This window comes from Microtus pennsylvanicus, chromosome 10 (genome assembly GCF_037038515.1).
Source record: "Microtus pennsylvanicus isolate mMicPen1 chromosome 10, mMicPen1.hap1, whole genome shotgun sequence".
In the NCBI taxonomy this organism is placed as follows: domain Eukaryota; kingdom Metazoa; phylum Chordata; class Mammalia; order Rodentia; family Cricetidae; genus Microtus; species Microtus pennsylvanicus.
The window spans coordinates 60947605-60972424 of record NC_134588.1 but is presented as its reverse complement, the minus strand read 5'-3'; the positions used below and the strand labels follow the sequence as shown (position 1 = coordinate 60972424).

The 24820-nt window shown below is 44.7% G+C and overlaps 1 protein-coding gene across 4 annotated transcripts in view; it reads left to right on the top strand.

The window, feature by feature from the left end:
* The first annotated feature begins 2566 nt into the window (after positions 1 to 2566).
* Pbx1 (PBX homeobox 1) overlaps positions 2567 to 24820 on the top strand; it is a 314150-nt gene continuing 291896 nt past the window's right edge. Inside the window, exons 1-2 of one of the 4 annotated variants that reach the window (XM_075988520.1) lie at positions 2567 to 3589; positions 6855 to 6928. In XM_075988520.1, coding sequence (XP_075844635.1) covers positions 3399 to 3589; positions 6855 to 6928 — 265 coding nt within the window. In that variant the 5' untranslated portion in view covers positions 2567 to 3398. The remainder of the gene's footprint in view (positions 3590 to 6854; positions 6929 to 24820) is intronic. The other 3 variants (XM_075988521.1, XM_075988524.1, XM_075988523.1) reach the window with 3 other exon arrangements.

Here is a 24820-nt window from a genome sequence, read left to right as displayed (position 1 = left end):
CACCAGACTTGGTATTCAATATACTCTATTCTAGCTATAATTATCACTGTATCAGTGCTGCGACATTCCAGGCTGGAAGCCATTTCCTTTATCTTTCTCCCTCACATCACGTCAGCCCTCACAGTGGCACCTTCGTGATACGGTCTCAGCATTGTCCTTGCCTTCCCATTTCTATTGCCTCCTTCCTAGTAGATTTTCACATTGTCCTTCCCGCTCCTCCTTCCCAGACAATTTGGGCAAGATGATAATCATTTAGCTCTTGGTTTGGACAACTGTATAACTAGCCATGATGTTTGAAACAGTCTCTCATGCGACCTCAGCGCCCACCAGAGAAAGCACAATGCTGACAGAGGTGTCCATGCAGTCATACCTACTTAACAGTTACTTCTAGTGTGTCCAAAAAGACCCCTTGACGCACGTGTTAAACTTGCCTGCCTTCCAGATCCCATTTGTCCTTCAGACCCACCTCAAAGCCTATTTCCCTTTATTCTAAGTAGATTTTCACTTTCCTTCATCTCTTTTGTAGTGTGTGGTTTCTCCGGTATTGAAATATATTTGGGCAACAGTATGGAGTCCTAGTTAAAGTGCATAAGAATTGAGACCAGATAGTTGTGGTGACATAACTTAGTGCCTTGAACAGAAAAAAAACAAACAAAAAAAAAAACTTGGCTTGGTAAATGACAACTATAAGTCATTTGTACTATTAATATTGCACACAACTCTAATTCCCCTAGCAAAATGACCCTAGATGATAATGATCTTAGAGTATTAACGGTGCCTTTCTCAATACTTGATCAGGCAACATTTTATTAGACTCACAACTCAGAATTAATTGTTTCAATACTGATTTCATATAGGTTCCTCTCCAACTTCATGTTGTAAGAGGTAAGGGATATATGAAACCATATGGGCGGAGATTGACATGTGATTTAAGTATGTAGCTTTATTCATCTCCTGATTAGTGTTGATTAAACCAATAGTTTATAAGTCAAGGCATGTGTGTGTATAAAACCACTTGTATTAAGTAGTATGGCATTGTCAGTACAGTTACAAACACTCCTGCATGCCCTTACACCAATGGGTGCCAACAAGCATGTTAAAGGCTGCTTTGAAGTGATTCCCTAAGGGCCCCTTATCTTGCCAAGAGTTTGCATAATGGTTGATGAAGACTACAACCTTCTATTTGAGGATTTCCAAGTGCCTGGCTAGGTTATGATCCATTCTGCTGATTGGGGATACTGAGGCTGGCTATAAACAACCATGCAGGAAGAGGGCCGGCTACACAATACACAAGAGGATGCTTTCATTTCTAAAGCAGTCCGGGATTTTTCCTAAGTGATTGGTTTTTGTTGTTGTTGTTGTTGTTGTTTTGTTTTGTTTTTTTTAACCTTATGAGCATTAAGAGTCCAGTTAGATTCCCCTATTGGCTGGACTAAAGAAAAACCAAAGTCAATTTGTGGAGTTGCCCAGGCTTCCACTAAGTTCATTTCTTTCCCATGCATTTTTTAATTCTAGGGCTCTTGTTTTAATATCTGTTTTTCTAAGTACAAGTAACTTTCACCACATTCACACGAGTCCGTTAGATTTGAGGCCTACTGTACAAAGACACACCCAGCCTTGGGGAGAGCCAAACGTGGGTATGAATTCCAACTGTCATACTTCATAACTATGGACTTTGAACACATTCTTTAACCTTTCTAAGTTTCCTCTTTGTGAAATGAGAATAATAGTCAATAATTCACAGAGATGTCTTGGGAATTAAATACAATAACTCAAGTAAATTACTTTGTGCGTAGTAGGCATTCAATAAATGTCAGTTTCTTCTTATGCCTGTTATTAATGCTTATTAGACTATATTAAAAACTGGAACCAGACTGTGATAATGCAATCCTTTATTAAGTGTTTAAGCTAAATAATCAACTTCCCTCAGGGGGAAGAGAAATGTTGAATCCATTTCATTTGGTGAACTTATTTATTAGTCTTTTTCTTGAGTTTTATTTGGTTTTAGTCCCCAGTTAGGGCGATCTGTATTCCTTTTGTTGGCCTAGAGTTGGTTTTTTGCAAACTACCTACTATCTAGATTTTCATCTATTAGAGATCATTATTCATTATCTTAGCGGCTCAATTTTATTTACTAACTACGTCATATTACAAAGTTTTGCTTTCAACAGTTTCCCCGAGGTCTAAGGATTTCAGAGAACCAAGTTTTCTACCGCAGCGTCACTGTGTAGGCGAACGAGGGGTGGGGCGGAGGGATCCACACCGTCAGTGTGTGCTTTCGTGTTAATTTTACAGTCTTGCATTTAAGAGGAGCCACGTTTTCCTCAAGGACGCAGCCTAAGAGAAGCAGGCAAGAATCGGAGCTACCTTTGCGCTGCACCTTTAAGGACTGGAGACTTGTTCTTAGCTCCGCCTCCTTCCCGGCCCACCTCTAAACTCTGATTGACAGGACGCCCGGGCGAGGAGGAGCTGAAGGAGGTTGAGGAGGAGGAGCAGGGTGGAAAGCAGTGGGAGGAAGGGCCCGTTTCTCCAAACTGACCAATCAGAGAGGGGGGCGGGGCTCTGAAGCCCTCCTCCCTCCGCTGGCCCCCACCTCCTGGTCTCTCCGCCCCCTCCCCCCTTCCCTCGGCCCCCTCCCCTCTCCTCCTTCTCGTCCTCCTCCTCCTCCTCCTCCTTCTCCTCCTCCTCCTTCTCCTCCTCCTCTCAGGCTGTGGTTTTTCTGTATATGTTTCTGGAGTCCTGAGCCTGGGCTAAACAAAAGCAGGAGGCTGACGGGGCTGCTGGAGTTTGCAGAGACACGGAGGAGGAGAGAGCTTGGGCTTTGCCTGCCGCCACGGCTGGGAGAGATCTGGCTTCTGCTACAGCCCACCCCCTTTGAGATCACTCTGGCCCGGAGTGGGGGTGGGGGGCAGCGGGGGGTGGGGGGGAAAGTTTGCATTGCAATCCCCCTGCCTTCCTCTCCTTTCTCCCGATCAATGCATATTTGCAAAAGGATTAAGCCACAGATTTAAGCGCCGGGAGCCCATTTCTGCCTTGCAAAGGAGATCGGACTGAAAAAACCAAAGGCAGCTCTGATTTCTTTTCGCCAAGTGGGAAGGTGGTTTATTTTTCTTGCTTTTTTTGGAGTCAACACCCTTCCCCACCAGCCCTTATCCCCACCCTCACCCCGCAACCCCTTCACGCCCCCCTCCCCCTCCCCATCCTCCCACCATCCTCTAAAGAGGCAAAGAGATTTTTTTTTCCTTTTGGTCTTTTTTTTTTTTTTTTTTTAAACCCCGGTCCCTGTTTATCCTGAAAAGGATTTGAAGACAGCTTGAAGGATAAAAAGCCTCGGTGCTTCCCAGGCGCCGAACGGAGGAGCCAAAGAGGAAGAGCCGGGGCTGCCGGAGCCTTCGGAGATGGACGAGCAGCCGAGGCTGATGCATTCCCACGCTGGGGTCGGGATGGCCGGACACCCCGGCCTGTCCCAGCACTTGCAGGATGGGGCCGGAGGGACCGAGGGGGAGGGCGGGAGGAAGCAGGACATCGGGGACATTTTACAGCAAATTATGACCATCACAGACCAGAGTTTGGATGAAGCGCAGGCCAGGTGAGATGGAGGCTTTTCTTTGCCTTTCTTTTTTTTTTTCTTTGCTCCCTCTCGCAGGGGGAAACAATGGGAACAGAATCACCACAGCGCTTTCTTTTAAAAATGTTGTTTCTTTTCTCATTTTGACAAGCAACTCCATGGCGGAGGAGTAAAATTTAAAGAAGCGTTGTTATCGAAAGTGTGATCGCCCGTGCGGTGATATGGCTGTGTGTAGATATTGTGCGTGTGTGTCTGTTAGAGGTATTTGTATGAATGCACACAAACACGCAGCCACGCCGAAAATGCTGCCAACTAATCCGAAAGCGGCCCTCGGCACTTTTTTTTTTTTAAAAAACTGCTTTTAAAAAGTGTTTGAGGGAAGCAGAATTGTCAAGTTCCGAGCGGCATTCATTGCCTTCTGTAGTTGAGGGACTTTGGAACATGACAAAATAAAAAATGTCCCAAGAATACTTTATTTGCAGATTCCACCGAGTCCTTAGATAATTCAGCAAGTTTGATTTTCTTCCTTCATTTACCCCTCCATATTTTTTTTAGTCTTTCTCTTCTTCTCATCCCCCACCCAAAACAAACAAACAAACAAAAAGCAGGCTAGTTCTGTGTTAGATGTCAGACAGTGAGAAAATACCTTGCAGTCTCTCCGTTTTATTTTTAGAAAAAGAAAATGGGGAGAAAGGAAAGATAATTTTGCTTTGAGGACTGTTTGTTAGTTTTAAGAGAGAGACTCGGGTTTTGAGTTTAACTTTATTGTCTCTTAATTTGAGTTGCTGTTCTCACCTTCCCAGGACAGACAGTTATGTGTGGTCCTTTATAAAGGGTTGGGAACAAACACCAAGCTTATTCTCTGACCCGTGCCTCTTCCAGGACCACTTAGAGTGCAAGGAAATTGAAATGAAAGCATGGACGAATTTTATGTATTTCAATAGGACAGGGCATGAAGGAATAGGACCATGAAACTGGGGCTTCCTTAACTGAACCACCACCAGGTTCTGGTCTCTAGGATTTTTTACAGCAAATCCTCTTTCCAAATGAAAGCACAGGTTAAGTGGCAAAGCCACTGAGAGTTTGCCCAAGGCCCAACTCAGAAAGGAAGGATTTAAAAAAAAAAAAACAATCCAATGGTCACATATGTCCACACAACCACTCAGCTTTGTTAAATCTCTGAGTACTTTGCTATTTTGCTTTGGAATTCTTTTAAACATATTATAAAGTGACTAGCCCTTCTGTGACTTAGTTATGTGGATAACACATAGTATGAATTTTATGTAAGAGAAACAGAGCCTTGAGAAAATAAGAGGAAGCAGCTAAAAGCACGCATGTTCTGAATTACACTCATTTCAGCTGCTAACGCATGGAACATGTAAACTTAAAAGTGCTAAGGCTTAGGGCGCCTAAAAACTCGGGAATGTTAAAAGACTCCCTCAAACTAGTTTCATGCTTTTAATGGTGGGAGAAAAGATTTTTGAAAAATTAATTGATGTTCCTTTTGAATGTTATTACCTGAAGAAAAGCTAATGGGGATGGCAAGCCAGAGGCTCCCCACTGGCAGTCTCTCTCTTGAACTGAAACAGATTTCTCCATAACATTGTTCCAGAAAAATACACTCAGACCCCACTGATAAACTGGTTGGAATCACAAGTTCATAAAGTGTAAGAGGCCAGTGAGCTTGGATCCTCGCTACTTTTCTGGTCTCTTTTTGTGAAACTGAGGACAAACACTTCTCAGCGGGTATTCCCTTTAATGGCCTAGATGCTGAGAAAGATCAGATGCAGTTTGGGGATGGGGAAGAATCCAGTTGTCTCTCTAGCCCCATTTGTGTAGTGTGGGGAGGCAAAGCTTCTAGATGGAGCTGCCAATCCTTTGCATTTGGGCCTGGGTTAAAACAAAAACAAAACCGGGTGAGTGGCAAGTATTTTAAAAATCCAGAAAAGAGCTTAAATAGATTGGGTGTTTTCAGGCTGCTTTTAACCCCTCCTGAGAACTGAATTATTAACCTCTTTTTTATTTTCTTGAAACAATGTAACTACTTGGACTATTAGACTCCCTCCTTTCCCTTCTTCTTGGTTACATATTTGTAGTGCGTATTTGTTGATCCAGAAAGTAAGCTATGACTATTTTTAGAGATGTGTATGTGTGTGTGCTTTTTGAATTCTGAGTTTCTTATTCCCCCGCTACACAGTATAGAGTATGTAGGTAATCCCTGCTCCTCTGGAAAAATCTGTCTTTTTTTTTTTTAACTTTAAAATTGATTGAAAAAGAATTGAATATGTTTTGAGTGCCAGGGTTTTCTGCTTATCTTTACACATACATTTAGTTAGTAAACAGAATTCCCTTAGCTAGTAGCTGATAAGATCAGTATTTTGTTTCCAAAACAATATCATTCTGCTAAGTGAGTCCATAATAAACTAGAAGGAAGGGCATTGTTCTGTTCCTCAAGTGCATTCTGAGTACAAACCTGCACAGCCACAGGAACCAGGTAAATCACTAATCTAAAAGGCAAAATTGTATTTATTTTTTCCCCAGTGGGTGCAAGGTCCTAATTGTAAATAATTGAATTTCAACACCTGCAAATAAGCCGTGTGCGCACAAGAGCCATAATGTGAACACAGAGAAATGAATTTATTCCCCATCTGGGTATGTTTGCCCCCTGGCAATGCATTTCCATACTCTTTAACTTGGGGACTGAAATTTTATAAATTGACAGTTCTACTCACAAGGTCTTTCAAGCATCTTATGTTTATGAGAATACAGGGGCATCTGCGGAATGAATTCGAACACATGGATGAATTAAATTTGAAAACACATGCACACACAGAGAGGGGCAGAGAGCGCCTAGGCTATGCTTCTTGCAGAGCGTGCACAGAACTGTTAACCTATGCATTTGGCCTTGCTGCCTTCATTGTCTTCAAGAGAATTCTTGGTTGAAGAATTCCACTTTGATTTAACTACTTACCAAGGGGTGGGGGCAGAAAGAAAGAAAGAGAAAAGAAAGAAAACCCTCTCTCTAATGGGCATAATTTAGGTTATTTCTGCTCTGTAGTTAAATCCCTACTCTCCCTGCTAATTAACATTGCTTCTTTTCCTATGGTGGGACTTTGTCTATTAAGTCATAAAAACAATTGAAGCATGCCACAGAGTTAGGCTTGGAGTGTAATTTTTTTATTTTTGGCTAAATGTTCAGGTGCCCCCTGGACTTTGGTCAGTTTGATCTTGAGTGTCCACCTAAGCGCTTGTGTTTGTTGTTGTTTGATTTTTTATTTTCTTTCAGAAAGCACGCTTTAAACTGCCACAGGATGAAGCCCGCCTTGTTTAATGTGTTGTGTGAAATCAAAGAAAAGACAGGTAGGAAATGAGACTCCAGCCTTTGGCTGTTTTTCTTTGGCTCGTCAAACCCTTGCACCTCTAGCCCTCCTGTTCTTCTGGGGTCTTCACGCTGTAGAACGTGAGTGTGACCACGAAAGACATTTCTGCTCTCTCCGGAGGGAAGCATCTTGGCCCGCTGATTTCAAGCAGTATGTTTTCTTTAAATCTGGCCCCAACTGGTTTTGAAATTGGGGCTAAGGCAGAGGCTCTGACGGGAAATTTATAGAATGATATGCCTGTGGGGGAAAGTGGGAAAGTAAAAAGTCTATCTCCTGAAGGAATATATTTTCATCTATTATTACTAATTATAATTAGTAAGAGCTAAACCAGTCAGCTTTCTTTCTTTATGCCACTTTTGTTATTTGTGTTTATACAGAGTAACCAACTTGAGGTTCTCGAAAGCGTGTCTTCAAAATACCATTGTGGACTGAAGTATGCAGTTCGGTGAACCGGGCTTTTGAATGGCCTCTGATTTTCCTAGGAGGGACAGTCTGTGGATTTAGGGCACTATATTATCCTGAGATCATTCCCTCTGTTGTTTTTCTGCTTTCTAGACCTCATATCATAGACTAACACACTTATGACACATCCCACGAGGACATTTCAGTTTTAAAGCAACAATTAAAAAATCGCAGTCATCAATCAGAGGTGTTCTTAAACAACAGATGCGCAGGGCAAGGGCACTTAGCAACTGTCCTCTTGTTTCTTCATTTTAGTCCTTAATTTCCCAAAGTGGTTTAACTCGCTCCCTCGTAAGAAGAAAGAGTCGAGAAAGCAATCTGAAGCCAGGGCAGAAAGAGGGACTGAGGGGTGCTTGCAGGAAACGGGGATCGGCAGCTGGTCTCGGACTTCCTAACCCACTTTAAAGCCGGGCAAAGTACCTGCCATGCCACTTCTTTATTTATTTTTTACAACAAGGTGTATAACAGTCAATAATTCACATCTAAACCATATAAGCAAGGGCATGACATGAATGAAAGTGACAATAGATATGATTGCATGCTCGGTTGATATACATTGATAGTTACACATGGAAAGGAGGGGGAGGGCAGAGGATGGCTCTCCTTTCTTCCTCTCTCTCTTTTAAGAACTCTGGATTTCTTTGTTTTTTTAAAATCTTTTCAGGAGGTCACTGTTGATTGAATATGTAATTGCTCGGGTCTTTCAAATGTCTGTGAAATTAGTAAACAGCTCCTTTGTTGAATGATACTTGTGTAGTGTGTAAGGTCCCAGACAAAGCACCTGAGACGGCTGCTGAGACCTGAGTCATCCAGGTGGCTGTGCCAGGACCTAACCTTATTGCAGAGCTGATAATTGCGTCGCTTTAGCCGTGAGAGACGCCTTTTGAGAGATGTATTGATCGTGCATGCTAATATCAGAGGAGCTCTTCCCACTTTGACACATTCTTAGTTTTTTTTCTGTCTGTCTTTTTTTTTTCTTCTTTCCTTCTGTTAACTCAGAGACGTGAGCGGTGGGCATGTGTGCACACGTGTCTCCTTCTCTCCTTCTTCCCCCTTCTTTTCTTTCTCTCCTTAAGTCTCCAGTGGGGCTATTCACTTTGAGCTTCGGATTTTGTTTCTCGTCAAGTTGGAGTTTTGTGAATTTTGGTTTTTGAAATTTAGAGTCAAAATAAAAAGGAATAAGGAATAAAGGGACTGAAGGAGAGTTTCTTTTTTAAAGATACTTTATCTTTAAAGATATTTTTGATGGGAAGGGCACCAGTCGGGTCACTGACTTGTACATCATGGCCCAAGTGTTTAATTCTGGTCTTCTAATTAAAACCTGCCGAGGGAGTAGATCAAAGCGGTGGGTGTAGATAGAGGTCCGATTCAGGTGCATGCTCAAGACTTTGTTCTTGATTAATATTGGCTACAGCTCCAGAGTGGGAAGTTGCGGTATCGGCCAAAACAATGTTCTTATGGTTGGAAGATAATGTCTGCTTTTAAATTTTTTTTTATGTCAACATGTTCATGGTTGGAGTTTTAAAAATTATCTTATTTGAAGTTTTTGTGTTATTGATGATAGAGAATGTTTTAAAGTGTGCTTTATGAAGTAATGTAAATGGTGATTGTCCCCTGTGTGAAAAGCGGTACAAAAACAGGGTTCTGTGGAGAGGATGGCTGCGTGGGAGAACTCACTTGTCTTCTTCCACTCGAGTGTTAGGTGGCTGCAGGGAAGGAACAGACCTTGATGTCAGAGGTAGAGCAGACAGTACTGTGTTCAAAATAAGCTTTTATTTCCAAGTACCTTGACTTCTCCATTCAGGATGTGGGCCACCTGCACATCTTCCATGCCTTTGATGCCCTGGGAGAAGGCAGAGTGTGCACATCTCTCACTGTCCTTGTCTGTCTGTCCGTCTGTTTCCCTCTCTCCATCCAGAACTGGTTAAAAAAAATGGTTTGAAAGGTCAGTCCACACACCTTCCTTTGCTGTTTGGGGACTTTTCCTATTGGGACTCTCAACATCCACAGCATGGAATGAGTGTTTCCAAGGGCAACCTGAAGCCCTGCAGAGATGCTTCATGGTGGAGCAGTCCCGTGTGCTCACTGCGGTTCACCTGGGTAGGTTCTGGAAAGGCGGTGTGTGTGTGTGTGTGTGTGTGTGTGTGTGTGTGTGTGTGTGTTTGTGTTGGGGGGGCTTGCTGCTTTTGTTTCTTGGGTCTTGTTAATAATTTAGTTGGAAGTAAGTAGGAAAACTGGCTAAGACATCTCATCAACCTTTTGGTATTTAAAAAAACACAAACACAAACACGTGCATATTACCCAAAGAAGACAGCAGTGCCTGAATTATAGTTGATTGATGGGTATTTAAGTCAGAAATTTCTTCGGGATTTTGAAAAGTAGACGGACTTGTGTGTTTTGCTTTAAGAGTGTGGGGAAGTGTTTATTTTGATACTTTGTGCTTTTTAAAAATAAACTCTAGGGTAAAAAAAATGATAGCAAAACATTCAGGTTACAAATGCAGTCAGCAGCAAACAAACCTGGTGGAGATCTACAGCAGCGTAATGTGGCCTTTTGCTGCATGTTCAGCCTGGGACCAGAGTGTCTTTCAGCACAGAGTTTGGGTCATTTACAGTCAAATTTTCTTTTTAAGAACCGGCACTTCTCTGACATGTTAGCGATAGGATGTTTTGCCTGTGTATGTGTGGGCTGGGAAATGGGTTGATAGGACAGGAGGGTAGGAGAAAAGAGTCAAACACATTGACTTTCTGAAAGAAAAAATTGACCTAGAATATTTAATAAGTGCTTAAAAGGTTTCTTAATTTTATTTAAAAAATGCTTACACTTCTCCGTCAAAAATCACAGAGGCTTAAAAATTCGGAAAAGATGAAAAGTGGTGTTTGTTTACTGCAGAGTCTAGTTGTAGACACCTGTGAACAAGCTGCAGTTGTGAGTGGATTTTAATTTTAGAACGGAATAGCAGCTCTCCCTGGCTCTCCTCGGCTAACTTTTCACCGACTGTAATCTGCGCTCAAGTTCAATCAAATAATTGGAGGAGGTTTGAAAAATTGATTTCCCCCCTTCTTTAACACTCTTTTGTTCTCCTCTTTCTCTTTCTGCGTTCAATTAACACCCCCATTATGGCGCTGTAGGATTTGTTTTCAGCTCTCCACTGTTTATTTCCTTTTTTTACTCCTTCCCGTCTGATTCTTCTTGGCTGCCATAGCAGTTACGCGATGGGACCCTTTGAAGAACTAGAGACTCGTGTGTGTGTGTGTGTGTGTGTGTGTGTGTGTGTGTGTGTGTGTGTAATGGGGGTTGACCATGGAGGAAGCTGTGTGTGACTTCGAAAAACACAAATGACCTTGTTCCTTGAACAGAACAGGACTGAAATATTTGTAGACAGTGTGGCACAACCTCCCATCAGGTCCCTTTTGGAGCAGGGTGGGAGTGTTGGAGGAGCTCACATTCATGGCTGGGCAACTCCAGAACCTTTTTGAAAACTACATCTGAGGTGTTGAGGATTTGGTCCTTTCTGGCTGGATCCGGGGTAGAACGGGCTAAGGAAAGGAAAGAGCAGCAAATGAAGGGGAGTTCATCAGACAATGCTACCCATAGCCCCCTCTCACGGGGTGCCGTGTTTCCGTGATGCACACACCCTCTGGACCTGCGGCCTGACTCTGACAGATAGTGTCCCGTGACCCGAATTGATGGCTCTGTCTCCTGGTATTTCAGTGTCTTCCTGTTCCTTGAAAGTGGGTTTCCAGACATGAGAGCTCTAGAGATGTAGGTATAGAGTATCAATTGCTCATAGCTTCTCAAAAGAGATTGGCGGGTGTGGGCAGCGAGGGTGGGGGGCTGCACGTTATTTGTTTTCTAACCCGAATTGAACGTGAGAGACAGTTTGCATGGATAATATGCAAGAGGTCGTGTCCACGGGAGAAGCTGCTAGACCTGGCGTTCCAGGAGCCGCAGACGGGCTGCTGTGCTTGCTGTGTACATAGTGCCGGAGAGGCTGAGCCCTACCAGGGATTCAAGGACTCAGCTCCCAACTGGGGCCCAGCTTTTTGAAGGCTTTGCCTCCGTGTTCTGTTGATACCCATAAATTTTCTCCCATTCTTGGTAAAATTACAGAAATAGCCCTGAACAAGCAACCAAACCCAAACGTAGATATTGGCGTATGCAAACACAAGGGCATGGGAGTTTATAAAGCAGCTCTCCGGCACCTTAAAAGAACATTTTGTAAAAATTATATTTATATATTTATTTGAGGGGGTGGGGTGGGGTGAGGAGTGCCATGGCAGGCGTGTGGGGATTAGAGAAGCAACTTTCAGGAATTGGTTCTCCCCTTTTACCATATGGGCTCTGGGGATCAAACTCAGGTGTCAGGCCCAGTTGTGAGCACCTTTCCCCTCAAGAGCCATCTCACTGGGCCCTGGCTTCTGTTGAGACCTCCATTATATGTATCACTTAGGAAAGCAGAGCCTCAATAGCTTTTAGAAGGATGTATATACTGTCTGAACTTGGTTTTATATATCTAAGTGTGTGTGTTCATATATATATATATATATGTGTGTGTGTGTGTGTGTGTGTGTGTATGTATACATGTATATGAATATATCTATCTTTATATGTGTATTTACTTATTTGTTTGAGACAAGATCTCATGTATCCCAGGCTGACCACAGACTTGCTATAATAGCCAAGGATAGCTTTTTTTTTTTTCTTAAGACAGGGTCTTACTGTGTAGCTCTAGCTGTCCTAGAACAAGTTATGTATTATATATACCAGACTGGACTTGAACTCACAGTGATGCACCTGCCTCTGCTTCTGGGATTAACCCTACATGCTGGGATTAAGGGTACAGGGAACCATGCCTCTTTTTCTTTTTTCTTTTCTTTTTTTTTTTTTTTGAATCACTCAAAGTACCCACTCACTTCTGTTGCCTTGTTAACCTGGATTAGGGGAATACACCAGCTCTTGCTCCACCCCGTTCCTCACATGGGATGCTGTAGCAAGACGTAGGAACAAAGTAAATGCAGGGCTCCTGAGTATTTTGTATGAATTTCACCGGCTGCCTGTCAGGGACCCTCTCAGTGTGTTCTTGTGTCAACCCTTCCGGACTTCAGAGACAGTGCCTGCTGCCCTGTCATGATGCTGGAGGACAGGTACTTGTCTCTGGGGGACGGGGGCAGCATGTCTTGCCCCCTCGGTATCTCAGAGATAGCACTTATCAGTTGGCAAGATGGCTCCCAGGGCGTACCAAGTACAGGTGTGGATTGTCATGGGTCTGGCCTGGGATGGCAGAACAAGGTCACTAGTGACTAGGCAGAAGGCCCGGTGGGGTCTTTTGCTATGCCCTATAGCTTTCCCTACATTTGCCCCTAAAAACTGCCAGTAAGCAGATGTTGGGATGGGTGCCTCATCCTTGTTGCTGGTTGTATACTTGAAAATTAACCACTTTTAAGGCCACAGGCAAATTTCTTAATTTTAGGAGAAACTGTGACAGTGGTTGACTTTCTACAGCCAGCCTCCTGAGTCTGCTATTCTTTTGCTGTGTGACCTTGCTTAGGTTGCTAAACGTCTCTGAGACTTATTTGGCTTTTTTTTTTTATAAAATGAAGGTCACAGTGATACCTCTCTGAATAATCCGATAGTTATCTGTTGCTATGGTGACCTGTCTGTTGCTATGGTGATCCTCTCTGGAGACCCCAATACCCACACTTGGGTGTGTGCCATCCTTTTCCTGAGTACCCTCCTAAGCTTGAATGTATGTTGAAGGGTCAGTGGGAGGATTAAACGAGGGGGTAGATGTGAATTACAGCGCCTGGTATCAACATTCAGGGCAGGCAGGTTTTATGGTTTCTGGCCCCATTTTTTTACATGAAAGAGAGAGACCTCCACCAGATGGTCCCTGAGGGCTGAGTCAATTCCAAGGTTTGAAAGAGGAAAGATTGCTGAATTTAAGGGTAGCTCCTTTTGTTCCTCATGTATTTTCTTCAAGTGAGAATTAGCTGTGTTTAGCCAGAAGAAGGGCAATATACAGAATGACGGAGAGGAGGGACAAGGACTTTTAATCACGTTCTTCCCAGACAACCACCACCTAGCTAACTAGACTTGCTTGTGCTGCAGAGAGTGTTTCCCCAGCAACACCTGCTGGAGACAGTGCATCCCGAGTTAAAATGCTTTCTCTGAGCATGCTCAGACCTCTCTGTTTAATCTGCAGCGCTTCAAGGTGGGAACTTCGTAAAAAGAAGTCAGAACCATGTGACCTTTCCCCTAGATTCCCAATATGTTCTGTATTTAGGAGAAATACCATCTTCGTCACAGAGATGGTTTTTTTTTTTTTTTGACACACATCAGGCCACTGCTTCTTCATGGTATTCTTTAAACATATGTTTAAAATATATTTTATAGACCATGAAATTCACCTGTATACAAAGCACCATCCAGTGGATTTTAGTATTGCTCGCAGGGCTGTGCACTTAGCACAGCTATGTTCTAGTCTTAGAACCTTTTGGCCCACCCCTCACCTGGTACCCAGCACTAGTTGAACCATGGCTCCTTCTCCCATGCCTGCATGCCCCTGATCTCACAGTCTGCCTCTGGGCATGGTGCCATTCTGCAGGAGTGTCATCATACCCCAGCTGCTGTTTCCTGACTAGGTGCCCCCACTTAACCTGTTTTCAAAACTTGTCCACTGTTCAACGTACATATGACAACTCTTCGTGTCTTTTCCCAGCCAGAATGTATGTCACTGAATGGATATGAGACATATGTTTAAGTCTTTATCAGTACCTAGATCCTTGGGTTGTTCCCCCCTTTTGGCTGTTGTGGATGCTGTGGCTGTGTACATAATACTTATAGGGTTGGCATGTAGGAGTATGTTTTCTATAGATACAGGATGGGAAACGGTGGGTCTCTTGGTAACCATGGCTAGATTTGGGGGACTTGCTAAAATAGTTTTTGGAGTACCCGCAGTAGATAGTCTTTAAAATTAAACAAACAAGAATAATAAATCAGCTGTTTGAGGTATGTTTAATGCACAGTTGCAGAAGACATATCCTTGAGTCCTGGTATGTATGGCGCCAGGTTTGGCCTTCAGCACTCTTGCTCACCCGGTTGGTTTACCCCTTCTGTGACCGGAACCCTTTCTTTTCCAAGTTTGGGATACTGCTGTATGTTTTCTCCCATCCCCGAGTCAGTCATTAAGCTCAGTGGAAAAGGCAGCTTGGAAAAGTTCATTCACACAACCTATGCACTATCAGGATGTCCATGGACCTCCGTTCAGAACAGTCAGCATGCTTAAGAGTTAGGTAAGCCAAAGCAAAGAGTCTCTAACATCGGCGTAGCATACGCCATATCCCTGGGGAGGAAGACCCTTGGAAAACAACGGCCAATTCTCAGTAGCAACTTAGAATGAGAGAGCAGAGCATGGACTAGCAGTCAAACCAACCGGGTCAAATCGCATTAGTTATTTGATTTCACAGGGCATCAATTTCCTCATCTGCAGTGAAAATAATACCTAGGACCCAGGCTCACTTGACAGACTAAACAAGACAACACCAGGAAGTGCCCTGTTCCGTGCCTGCGTTCAGTTAATTGCAGCCACGATTATCCTCCAGGTTCTGTGTGCCTGGGTGTTGACCACCTCTCTCCCGGGTTACAGCCACGTCTCTCTATGTTTTGTCACCTCAGCCAGGACTTTGGAGGTGTCACAGGGCTCTTTGTACTTGTCTGCCTGACACTTGTATGCTTTCTGCACTTAGTCCCCGATTTCTGGAACAGAACAGCGCTGTTCTGGATGATATATATAATTTTAAGTTTAACCGTCTAAGTTTGCTAGTCACTCCATCTAAAGAACAAACAATAGAAAACAAATAAAAGGAAATAAAGTAAACTTCAAGATTGCATCGTATTTAACCTCAATGTGCCTAAAATAGTTCAACTAGTAATTGCCCTGAATGTTAAGGAGCTATTTGGGGCTTTCTAGTATGACTTTGAAGTGGAGTGTGTATATTCCATGTGGAGTGCACCTTAATCCATGGGGCTGCGTTTCTCTGGCTTGGTGGCTGCGTGTTGCTGTCATATTTGTTAGACAGCCCAGCCATTGAATGGCTATCTAAGGGAATATCCCTCCTTCCCTCTTTGTCAATATTCTTTCTTTTTTGTTTTGTTTTCCGAGACACGGTTTCTCTGTGTAACTGTCCTGGACCTTGCTTTATAGACCAGGCTGGCCTCGAAATCTGCCTGCCTCTGCCTCCCGAGTGGTAGGCAAAGTTTTCCTACTCAGGGAGAGGGGACTATTGCCTTCTCAAACTGGATCTTAGTGGGTCTGTAGTTGCTGAAACTGGCGTCTGCTGACTGGCCACAGGTGGGAAGGCTTGTTAGAGGATTTTGGTACCCTGTACCCATCTGTGGACACGACCGTGAGCTAGGACGAAATCAGCCCCCACAGCTCCTTCTCCGTCTTTCCGAATCCCTTCTCTCTATAATTGCTCATCTGTGGTTCTCTATCCCTAACAAAATCCCAGAGGTTCCCTAAAATAACTGAGTGGGCCAAACAGCCATCTTGCTATCTTTAGCTGCCTCAGCATAGGAACAAGTCAGAGGACTGCGAGGTGCTAGAACCTCCAGACTGAACCGCTAGACTGAACCATTAGCTTGCCCTTCTGCCTCCGTGTTAGTATGTCATTTTGAGAATACCGATTTATTTGTCTTTGGGTCACAGCTTTCCCGGTCTGGGGGGATAAAGAGAGCCGCTGGTCTGACCCTGCATTCTGTAGGCTGCGAGTCCCAACATGACTAGCCTACGCACACACACTGGAAAGCAAGGTTGGGTGTTTATGAGAGACTCTCCCTCATTGTGACGGCGGTTCTAATTTAGCCTGGGAATCCCTGGATCTTTTCTAGGCAGTCACATAAAACTGGTCATGGTGGTGTTACAGCTACTTCCATCAATCAAGTTGAATTGGATAAGACAAACAGGGAGGGGATTGTGGTGGAATTTGAAAAATGTTTATGATGGAAGTATTCGGCTGGGGGCCAGTATGCTTACCTTGTCGGCTTGGCAACTCCTGCAAATGTTTCGGGCATATTATGTATTTGCAACTATGGGATCCTAGTTTGGAAATCCCAGATTGGAACGTATGAGGGAAAGAGGCAGATATTTCTGTGTTTGTGAAGTCAAGCCCAGGAAGTTTGGAAATCTGAGTTTGATTTCCACCATGGACCTGGAGAGTAATCTGGTGGCCTTTACACCATCCCACCTACCTGTCAGTGAACCTGGGGAAACTTTATTAAAGTGAGTTGGTTTTTTTTTTTTTTTTTTTTTTTTTTTTTTAAGAAAGATGCTTGGTTTTGCCTGCAAAAGTGTGGACTGAAGGGGAAAAAGAAAAGTCGACATTTTTGTCTTGCTTTCCTACTGGTTGAATCTGCCAGCAGGAAGAGAGTAACTAGGCTTTTTTTTTTTCCTGAGGGTTTTGGGTGATCTGAGATCTCAAGTGTTGCCATTGTCAGAAATTTCTATCAATTATCATTGTTAATGGGGCTGAAACTTGGCGTTTATATTTTGTCCCTAGCAAAGAAAGCCTTCTTGAGAGCATCAACGAGCCCAACCAACATCCTTCAGAAATAACTGTGTAGCTGGTACTGAGAGTGGAGGGCTCATTCCTTACCACGCAGTGCAGGCAGAGGTCCTCACCAGCCCACATTAACACACAGTTGAAAACAAAGAGCCTGCGACTGGGATCAGCTCATCTTCATTTGGCCTCCTTGCTAGGGTGTCTGTAATAATCCCCAAGCCCTTAGGAGGGAAAATCCCGGGTGGGTGCTGGTGGGTAGTGATGCCCTTCACATAGGAGGGAGAAGTCATAGTGTGGTGTTCCTTTGGGGAGGGAGAAATAAATGGAGGAGAGAGAAAGCCCAACAATAAACAAGAATATTCAAGATATGAGAGAACGTGTTTTGACCTAATCAGGTAAAAAGAGAAATCGAGGGTGTTAGAAGAAGTTGAAGGGGGAGGGGGAGGTGAAGGAGTTAGGTGGCCTAAGGTTAGGTCCTTTTAAAACCTGATCTTCTCACATGGGGATCTAGGCCTAGCAGAATCACTAGGGTGTCTCCTGCACGTGTATCCTCCTGGGGAAGGGGTTGTGTCATCGCAGGTCTATGGGCTTGGCCTGGACCAGTCCTGTAGCAGCTGGGGATGCACAGGGAAGCTGGTTGACTGGTTGGTGGATGCTCAGGGCCACCGTGGGGCCCTTCTTCAGTCCCCAGTGTAGATCTGCAAGGCTTGGAATTGTAAACTCAGGGCCTGCCTGGCGTTAAGGCTTGCTTGCTTCCCTGGGGGGGGGGGGGGGGTGCCTGGTCAGGGAGGCTAAGGATCAGAAATCGGCAGGGTGAGGAGGGGGCGGCATTGCAGAAGGGCTTTCTCCCCCAGCCCCTGGGCTGGCCTCAAGGGGGACAGGAGATACTGCCTCTCCAGATAGGGTCTTGCTGCCTTTACTGAACACTTTCAAGGCTGGGTTGAACTCCCCCACCTCACCAGCAGGGCCCCCAGAATCCCTTCTCAAGGCTGTCCCTGCCTGTGTGTCTCCCAAATGCACGATGTTTCCCCAAATGCACCATGCAGGCCTGGAGGTTTTTCATACAGAAGTGAGATTCAAAAGGGCCATGGGGTCCGCCTCCTTGCACGTCAGTTTGCAGCTCCTCTTTGAGTTGGCTCTGTTTCAGCTCTGATCAATAAATATCCCAGTCGTTGCTTCATCTCTCGAACTGGGTTAAATCATAGAACACGAAGTTACTGTGCAAAGCTCCCCATCTTGCCCTCTGTCTCTCTCAGCTATTATGGGGAATGCAGCACCTTCCCCTGGGGAAATTTTTAACCTGAAGAACCTTGATGTACTTTAAACAGCTTTGACGTTTGTTTTTGTTAAGCGTGGTGTGATTTCTTGAACACTTGGGGAAGGCTCCAGGCCTTCTAGCCTACCTAGTTTCTTACATGGCTGCTTGCCTTGTTTCAGAGACTTGTGCAAAGGGGGCCTCTATCTGCCTGATTTGGGTCAGTTTGTAGAAGCCAGACAACTCATTCTGGGCCCTGTGCGCACAATTGCGACCCCTCCCCCGCCTAGCTTGCTGGAGCCAGGGCAGGAAGGGGCTGTCATCAAGGCTCCTGCCGAAAGTCCCATTACTTTATTTTTCTTCTTCGAAAGTTACACTTGGAAAGATGTGGTTGGTCTGAGGTTACTGTTCTCCAACAGCTCTGTGTGCGTTTCTATTTTATTACCCTTCTACAGCATGGTGGGGTAACCCCCGTCACACACACACACACACACACACACACACACACACACACACACACACACACAAGCACACACACAAACACACACACAAGAAAAAACCCTTAGCATTGCGTCCATGTGGCCAGGCCGAAATCAGCAAGGTTGGATCGCCTCCCAACTAGGAAAAATATCTATGACTTAATTCTCTCCATAAATTTTCAAGAGCCGAGTGTCGGACCAGCCCACTGGAGAACCAGGCCTGTTATTAATTCCACAGGCTATTTCTCTTCCCTGTGCCCTGGGGTAGAGGATGGAAAGGTTCTGGTGCAGGGCAAGAGTTCACGTGTTACTTGAACTGGTGCAGGTGTAGTTAAATTAGAAGGGTAGCAGCGGCAACAGCCACCTAGTTACAGCGAGAGACCGCGAGGTAGTTACTTACCACCTTGTCACTGACTGGCGTGTTTTGGTACCTTCTTAGTTGGTTTTCATCAGTACGAAGGAAATAAACACGTGGCTCTGTGGCTCTGGCTTGGCCTAAGTATGCAAAGGCTTAGTTGACATCCTAAGATCCCCTTGTTCTATCTGCCACTTCTGTAATGCCGCCTCGTGAGTACTGCTCTGCCTTGTTTATTGGTGAGCGTCTGCAAATGTTTATAGATATCACTTATTGAGAAGCTACAGGTTGAATTAAGAAAAACTTAAACTCTCCGCCTGGCTCGGGTTGCTGTTTTCAGTCTAGAAGTATTTGTGTTTTAGATCTTGTGTCGCATAACATGGCCGAAGAATCCATGTTCTGTTTCTGTCTACTTACTTTACTGCCTTAGTCATGGGTAGATATTTATGAAGTGTGCCTGATGGATGGATTACGGTGAAAGAGGAGGGACAAGGTTGTGCCATTCCTGGCCCTTACCTTCAGGGAGCTCACAATCCCGTAAGGTGCCTAAGTCATGGTCATAGTCACTGTACCACAGGCAGCTGACTCAAGCCCATGGGTATGAGTGGGGTATGTTCCTTAGGACCAGGAACGTGGCTGTAAAAGTCCTCAGAACCGAAGTTCATGGCCACCCTGGCTTCGGAAAGGGAAAAGGAGCATGCTGCCTTTGAAGCAAACGGTTCTAATTTTATGCTTAGGCAGTCTGAGAAATTACTATGTTTGAGGCCTTGCCTGTTGTTCGAGTAACCTCCTTCATTTCCTTTTTTCCTTTCTCAGTTCATACTTTCTTGTTCTTTTTCTCCCCTGGGCCCTCCCCTCCCCCTCCCTTCCAAATTGCTATTTGCCAAACTTGTGACCTGAGACCACTTGGCATTTCCTTGAGATAGCTGGAATTTACCACCCTCCAAATAGGTATTCGGTGACATTTGCTCACCTGGGCAGCTTAAGCTACATGGCCTCCGTCTGCCAGAGAGGAAGCTGAAATTTGCCTCTGTGCTCCAGGGTTCTTGCTAGCAGGGAGACAAACAAGGATGCATCCTGGAAGGTGGAATTAATTTTTATCATAGTGCACACACACACATATAATATGTATATACTCACATGCACATTTATTATGTGTTTAATAAATGCATGTAGACAATTTGTGCATTATCTGTCATTCTCTAGTCATTATTTTAACAAATTAAATTTTCATGGTTAGCTTCATCTTTCACATTCATCCCCTCCCCTCCGCAGCTCTCGGGTTTCCTAGTCTCCTTCCCTGCTGGGCGAAGACAGTGAATTCACTTAAGGTTCCTGGAGGCCTCCTGCCTTAGACCACCTGTCTCCTTAAGGTTTCTGATACCTGGGGCGATGGCTTTCCCACTGTGGCCTGCCCAGCCCTTCTGCTGCTGAGGAAATAGCCGCCTGTCTCTTTGCATCACACGGGTCTGGGAGTCTGTTCAGTGTAGTTACCAGGACAGACTGGCCCTGGAGGCTTCTCTGGCCCTGGGAACATGCAAGCTCACTGTCTGTCTGCCTGCCTATCTGTCTGCCTGTCTGTCTGTCTGTCTGTCTTTCGACCAAGGAAGAAGAGTGGGCTGTGTAGGTGACAAAGCTGTTGCTTTGTGCTGGTGTCCTCTAAGTGATCTCAGGAGCTGTGCTCTGAGGGGGTGGGGGCGGGGCAGACTGGCAGGGTAGGGAGTGAAACCTAGCAGGAAGTGTCAGCAGAAGCAGGGTCTTCACTCTCCAGTGGAACTGAGATTCCTGTCCACACCTCAGAACAGCGGCTGGGTGTGCCAAGCCCTTGCTTTAGGCGGTGCCACTGTTCTTACTCCAGTCTTCAGAGACAGGGAATTGAGTCTCAGAGTTTAAGGAAGTTCCCTATGTGCACAGTTGCCTAAGAAGCTGAACGGGGGCCTGTTTTCCAGTGAAAATTGTTTTCCAAAAGCATCCGTCCTCGTGAAGTGGCCCTTCAGGCTGTGGTGGTTCATTGGGGAAACTCAGGGATCCTACCCAGTTGTCTAAATGGTAGATGTTTTTTTGTACCCCTCTCTGTTCCTGTTCCTTTGCTTTAAAAATTTAGCTACCCCAGGGCTGTCCTTGCAGGAAAACTTAAGTAAAAGAGGATTAAGTCCAAATTCCTCATTGGGCCTGTTGCCGATTTTCATGAATTCTTTGCCTGTTTCCTTTCAGGCATCGGGTGTGACTTTTTACAAGAGGTCGCCAACTTAACCATTCTAGCAGTGTGTGCTCCCTTCTCTAGTGCCTCAGAAACCTATAGAAACCCATCAGGAGGCAAACACTTCCCTGGCTTTGCCTTCATTTTCTCTCCACCTCCTGGTGCATCAGGGCCTTTTTGATGCAAAAGGAAGCCTCCTTGGTGCTGCGGGAGAGGCCACAGCCACCCTTGTATCAAATCTCCTTCCCCAAGGGACAAGTGTGTGTGTGTGTGTGTGTGTGTGTGTGTGTGTGTGTGTGTGTGTGATTGCTGGAGATGGAACATCTTCCCAAGAAGTCCGGCTGGTCCAGATGCGGGGAGGCACAGTTTGTAGAGGTGACCAATCAGAGTGTCGCCTCTCCCTTCTTCATCTCAGGTGTTGGAAGGGAACAGTAACAACAATAATAAATCAAGTCATCTATGTGTAACTTTATTGTTTAGAAGACAGCACCACACCCAGAAGACCTTCAAAAAGGAGATTTTTACAAGAGCAGAAATAAATTCACCTTTAATCGTGCTACCCAAGCTTAATATCCATGTGCCATTTGGGATTTCCTTGTGTTTCCGCCTCTACCCTGTCATTTTTCGATGATTATAGGCTCAGGGATGAGATTCTCTTCTATCTCTAAGCAGAAATGCATCTTGTTTACTTCTTGCTCACCTCACATCAAGGGATTCAGGCAGCTAAGTAAACTGTGCGCGTGGCACAAGTGAAAAGTAGAGTTGAAACACACACACACACACACACACACACACACACACAATTGTTAGCTGCCAAGTGCAGGTCTGCCATCCTTCCCCCTCAGCAGCTCCACAGCCCGTCCCTTTGGATCAACTGAGTGTACTTTGTTTACATCCAAGTCTAGAAATACTAGCCACAACTTTGGCTTTGCCCTTCTTAGCAACAAAAACCAAAATAAATAAACAAACAAACAAGCAAACAAATAAATAAATATTTTTTAAAAAGTGAACTTCAAATTAAAAAAAAAAAGACTACACTCAAAGATGAATAAGTTAGATAGATATTTTTTTTCATGTGCAAGATTTCTTCCCTACTGCTGTATAGCTGAGAAGATTCCAGAAGTGACACAATTGACATCATTCTTGAGCATATAAAAAGTAAATGATTATATTTTACTGAAGCCCTTTATACAGACTTCTATTGTAACTCTTGGTTTATGATCGATTTTCCTCATTGGACTGCAAGTTTCTTGAAAATAATTTGTGTAATCTTTAATGTCCACACAGTAGCAGATACTCAATATTCCTGGATGAGATACCATTAATAAACTTATGATCGCCGGTGGTGGTGGCACCCGCCTTTAATCCCAGCACTTGAGAAGCAGAGGCAAGTAGATCTCTGTGAGCTTGAGGCCAGTCTGGTCTACAAGAGCTAGTTCCAGGACAGCCTCCAAAGTTACAGCAAAACCCTGTCTCGAAAAAAAACCAAAAAGCAAAAATTTTAAAAAAGAAACTTATGATCTATTAAAAATAAACAGGGACAGAGCTATTGGGTAGGGAAGTGCCGTATAGAGGTATAAACATTCTATTTTCTGTAAAATGGTTTGTAAGATTGCTTAAATGCGTGCACAGTACAGCTCACCTCTCCTTTTGGAGTTTGGGGGTTGAATCCTTTCAGGCAGGAGAGGTGGAGAATAAACCACCAGGGTGGGGTCACCTCCACGAGGACACGTGACTCTGAGAGAGCTGGCTTTTCACCCAGCTCTGTTGTAGGAAGTCGATCCCATCCCCAGGTCACAGAGTAAGAGTAGATGTGGACCTTTTCCAGTCTACTGTTAACCTAACAGACTTGACGGGGCGAGGAAACCTGAGGTTCCAGGCACCCTCGGCAGCCAGGGTTGTGGCTGGACCTGAGGTTCCAGGCACCCTCGGCAGCCAGGGTTGTGGCTGGACCTGAGGTTCCAGGCACCCTCGGCAGCCGGGGTTGTGGCTGGACGCCCCCACCTCCACCCAGTTCCTGGTACGTGAGTCACAGATAAGCATGAATCCCAGGACCAGGAGGGGCAGATTTGAACATACATGTAAAAGCAGAGACTTGAGAAGCAAATGATTACATCAGCTCCCAACCGGTGTGGGTCATTTTTAGTTGTTTGTTCATACATTAACAGTGGAGAATTTTCATCTCATTTCCCTTCCTTTCTCCTCTGTTTTCCTTCTTTGGTTTCCCATTCCACTCCCTTCAATGGTAAACCAAGCAAACGCGATGGACCTTGACCTCAAATGGCACATTTAAGAGCAAGGCAGCTTGGACCGAGCTTTTGAGGGGGACTAGAATGTAGCATAGTACTTTATCCGCCCACCGTGGGCGCTCAAGGTGTGTCCTGTTCTGAGCCACCCGTTCACTGTTGAGACTGTGAGCTTCAGCTTGGAGATGTGAAACTCCTAGCTAGCCAGACTTTTGTTGTCCCTTTGCTCATCCGCAACTGTGCATTTTCTATAGAAATGTGTGTGTGTTTAAATTATTTTGTATGTGTATGGGTATTTTGTCTACATGTACTTCTGTGCACTGGTTGTGTGTCTGGTGCCCTTGGAAGCCAGATCAGAGCATCAGCTATTCTAAAACTGTATTTACAGAGGGCTGCGAGCTCCCGGTGGGTGCTGGGAATGGAACTTGAGTCCTCTGGAAGAACGACCAGTGCCCTTAACCACTGATCCATCTCTCCAGTCTCCTGGTGTATGTTTTGGATGCTCAACAAACATTAATAGAGGAGGGAGAGAAAGAAGGGCAAGTCACGGATAATTTATCTTTATCTACTTTGGATTTAATTATTTTAGACCGAACATCTTAAGAACTTATTGCCAAAATCAGTGTTCTCTGCCTTAAGGGTGCCAGCCGGCTTATCAATTTCCTGTAGGTTTGCCTGGGATGAGTGGAAGGGAGCCATACGATGGAAAGAAATGCCGCTCTTAGCCTGGTTGGAGCACTTCAACGAAGTGCACACCCACAGAGGTTTGTGGTTCAGTCAGCCTGTTGTTGAAGTGGGGGAGAGTTGTTGAATAGCTTCTCTGTTTTCTGAGCTGTGATCTTGGACTTTGGGCTTAGGAAGTGTGAGAGGGTTTCTGCAGAGATGATGGGGTGGGAAGCGTGCACATGGGGACACCTGAGAACCGTGTAAAGACAAGTGATAATCACATTTCGGAAGCTGGCTAGACAGACCCTTTCAGTTGAGAGGCGGAGGTGGGAGGGGAAGCGGCTTCTTTAATGAGGGGCTCGAGTTTCAGGACTTTCTTTTTATCCCCAAATGGTCCCTCTTTCTCCTCTGTAAAACCCACTCCACAGATGACACTAACTTTCTGTCTGCTTGTGCTGATTTGTTTACTTTGTTTTCCTGCACATTGGTTTGGAATGGTAGAAATGGGTTCCTCTGTCTAATAATAATACTAAAACAAAAACAAAAATAAAGAACCTTAAGATATGGAAGTAGAAATTACTTATTTAAGATAAAGTATCTAAAGAATCATAGAACCTCAGGCTGGGGAAATACTGTAGCGAAATAG